The sequence below is a fragment of the Triticum dicoccoides genome, chromosome 2B (genome assembly GCF_002162155.2).
Source record: "Triticum dicoccoides isolate Atlit2015 ecotype Zavitan chromosome 2B, WEW_v2.0, whole genome shotgun sequence".
NCBI lineage: Eukaryota > Viridiplantae > Streptophyta > Magnoliopsida > Poales > Poaceae > Triticum > Triticum dicoccoides.
In genome coordinates this window covers 231800444-231803440 of record NC_041383.1, presented here as the reverse complement: position 1 = coordinate 231803440, position 2997 = coordinate 231800444, and the positions used below count along the sequence as shown (strand labels likewise).

Sequence of the window (2997 nt, the reverse complement as noted above, 5' to 3'; positions counted from 1 at the left end):
CCTATACTGCTCCTGTTTGGGTACTCTAACTTAGCTAGAGGTTAGACTAAGAGGGTGTTTGGATCACTAGTTACTAGAGACTAGAGACTAGTAGTAGTCACTTTTAGTCAGTAAACCTCCAAACACCCCTGACTAATGGGTGACTAAAACTAGTTTAGTCCCTAGTCACCCCACCCCCAACTAAAAGTGACTAAATTCTCTCCTCTAATTAATTGGCGGGCCCATCCTGTTGCGGGCGACGCATCTGCTGCCCCATCCCCTTCGCACGTAGGCAGGGGGCAGCCGCTCCCCTTTCCACTCCGCCGCTTCCCTTTCCACCACCGCCGCCGCACTCCGCCGCTGCAGCAGCACTCTGCCGCGCCGCTCCCGCGTCCGTACTCCCTTTCCACTCCGCCGCTTCCCTTTCCACCACCGCCGCCGCACTCCGCCGCTGCAGCAGCACTCTGCCGCGCCGCTCCCGCGTCCGTACTCCCTTTCCACCGCCGCCGCCGCACTCCCGCCGCGCCCGCAGCACTCCACCGCGCCGCGCTCCCGCGTCCGTACCATGGACGGCGACGGCGAACTCCCCTTCGATTTCTTCTTGCAGACAGCGTCTTCCGGTGCTGTGATGCACCACATCGACGAGGACGGGTGGGGGATGACGCCCCCTCGTCTCCGGGGATCCGCCGGCCGTGGCTTGGTGGCAGGGGGGCTCGAGCGCGGCTCGGTGGCAGGGGGCTCAGCCGCGGCTCGGTGGCCGGGGGGCTCGGCCGCGGCTCGGTGGCCGGGGGGCTCCGCGCTCCCATCGGGTTGGAGAACATCGACCTCAACGGCAACTCTGCCGTCGCCGCCTCCTACCCCAGCATGGGCATGTACACGCACCTTTTTCATCCCGAGAGTGCGGCCAACCATGGTGTGCCCCTCCAGCGGACCAGATCGGACGGCGTGGTGCAGCGGCAGGGTCGTCCACCTCGCCAAGGTCTCCCCCCAGTGAGGGCCCCAGATCATCGTGGCAAGCAGGTCGTCGCAACATCGGGACGAGGTGGTGCTGGTTCAAGTCGCTCAGGCAGCGGTAGGTAGTGGCAGGCAGCACCGATCATGGTAGAAGATGTTGAGGAAGAAGATGAACCAGCTGAAGGGAGAGAGAAGAATTTAATACTGACTTGTAGTAGTCACCTTCCAAACAGGGCCTGACTAAAAACTTTTAGTCTGACTACTACTAGTCACATGACTAGAGAGTATCCAAACACCCTCTAACTCACGACTAACCCTGAACTAACTGTAGCCAAAGAGGTGTTTGGGTACAGGGTTAGATTGACAATAAATGCACTTGATGGAGAGAGAAAAGTGATTTTTCAGTGGTCCCAATGAGAACTATCTCTAGTTAGCACCTCTTGGGTGGGATAGTTTTTTTGATGGGTTCGGTGCAACTTGCTCCAATTTAAACCCTCATGCTTGGATACTTTAGGGCTATTTGATCCCCAACTAGCTCAAACTAACTCTAACCCGTGGATCCAAATAGGGCCTATGGCGAGCCTCGACACGGAGCAGTCGCGTGCACCGGGGAGCGGCGCTCTCTTGGCCGTCGCGCCACTTCAAAGCCGGCACCAGTGAGAGGTCGCCTCCTCTCTGGCCGGGCATTAATGCGGCACTAACGCTCCAGGGTGACGCTGACCATTTCACGCGGGAAGCGCGCTGGCAAGGGAGTATAGGTTTTGAACTGTTTCAGGTGTAGTACTGGTAGTTTGCAAAACTACTCAATTATTGCACTCAGTTTCCTAAGAAATTTTGGTAAAAAACGTTACTCCACAACCTGCTTCCCTTCTCCTTCCTCTTCCACCGCCTGCGCATGTCCGCGGGAAGCGACCGGTCAACCCTTATATATGAGTGCTAGCACAAAAAGATGCATGAATGACCACTAAAATTTCCATATTAAAGCACCGCTCCAGCGGGAGTATGGTGTATGTTGTTACCTTCGGCCGGGCCATGGCTACCGGGCGACGGCAACCAGAGAAGAGGCGGCGGGAGGGGAATGAATGCAGGTACTATTTGGGTTCGCCGTCCGGCTTAAATAAATGTGCAGCATCACGTGTACCCACGGGTGCAAAAATTGTAACATACGTGTCTGCTTAAGTGGGCGTCACGTAACTGGCGTGTGTGTGTGTGAGAGTGATTCTGAGAGATAGAGTGCACGTGTGTGACTCTACTCTTTAGACATGTACTCAACCTTTTGCATCGGGATATAAGTATAATGATATTTACTTTAGCTAGTGATTACGTGGCCATGTTAACGTGGTTGTGTAAAAACAATGTCACTTCTTGCTCGTGATTTGCGTTATATAATTACAAGCAAGATGCTCGTGCATTGCACGGAACATCAATATGCATTTTTTTACAAAACACCTATTGTGATTGACCCATGCAGGAGTAATACCATGTGTAAAAACTAATGATATCTTGAGAATATTATCGGAAAACTGGTATCTCGAGAATGTCATCAAAAAAATGAAAGATGAGAGATAAAGTGAGGAGGAGTGGAGTGTGGTGGTGAATGGTGGTCGGAATGGGCGGAGGCATGTGGATGGACGGCGCCAGCAGGCGGCAGCGGACACCATGCTAGATTGTTCCAGAGACTTCCTTTTGTAATTGCTGAGCAATGAGGTTGTGGGAGATAAGGATGTGGAGAGAGGTGCGGGTATCTTTTGTAAAATTATCATAATTTGCTTTCTATCTGTCAGATATAGATTAGACGGTCTATATTACAAGATGGCAGGCACACCATCATCGCCAACTCGTTTTTTTATAAGGGTACAAATGATAAGTTTGCTGACTACTAAAGTAAAGTGGAATTTGTCCATGTTAGACAAGTAAATTACGGTGATTGTTTATCATACGGGTAAGGTTGGATGAAGGGTGGTAGGAACAAATGCTCCACCTAGAGCATGTGTGTGTGAGATGGAGTCTTAGTGTGCGTGGTGTGTGTGTGTGTGTGTGTGTGTGTGAGAGAGAGAGAGAGAG

General features: G+C 52.5%; 1 protein-coding gene across 1 annotated transcript; it reads left to right on the top strand.

The window, feature by feature from the left end:
* Positions 1 to 544: 544 nt before the first annotated feature.
* On the top strand, positions 545 to 1059 carry LOC119367608. The gene is made up of 2 exons (XM_037633081.1): positions 545 to 690; positions 723 to 1059. Exons 1-2 carry the CDS (start codon positions 545 to 547, stop codon positions 1057 to 1059), a joined length of 483 nt encoding a protein of 160 aa, XP_037488978.1.
* The last annotated feature ends 1938 nt before the right edge of the window (positions 1060 to 2997 follow it).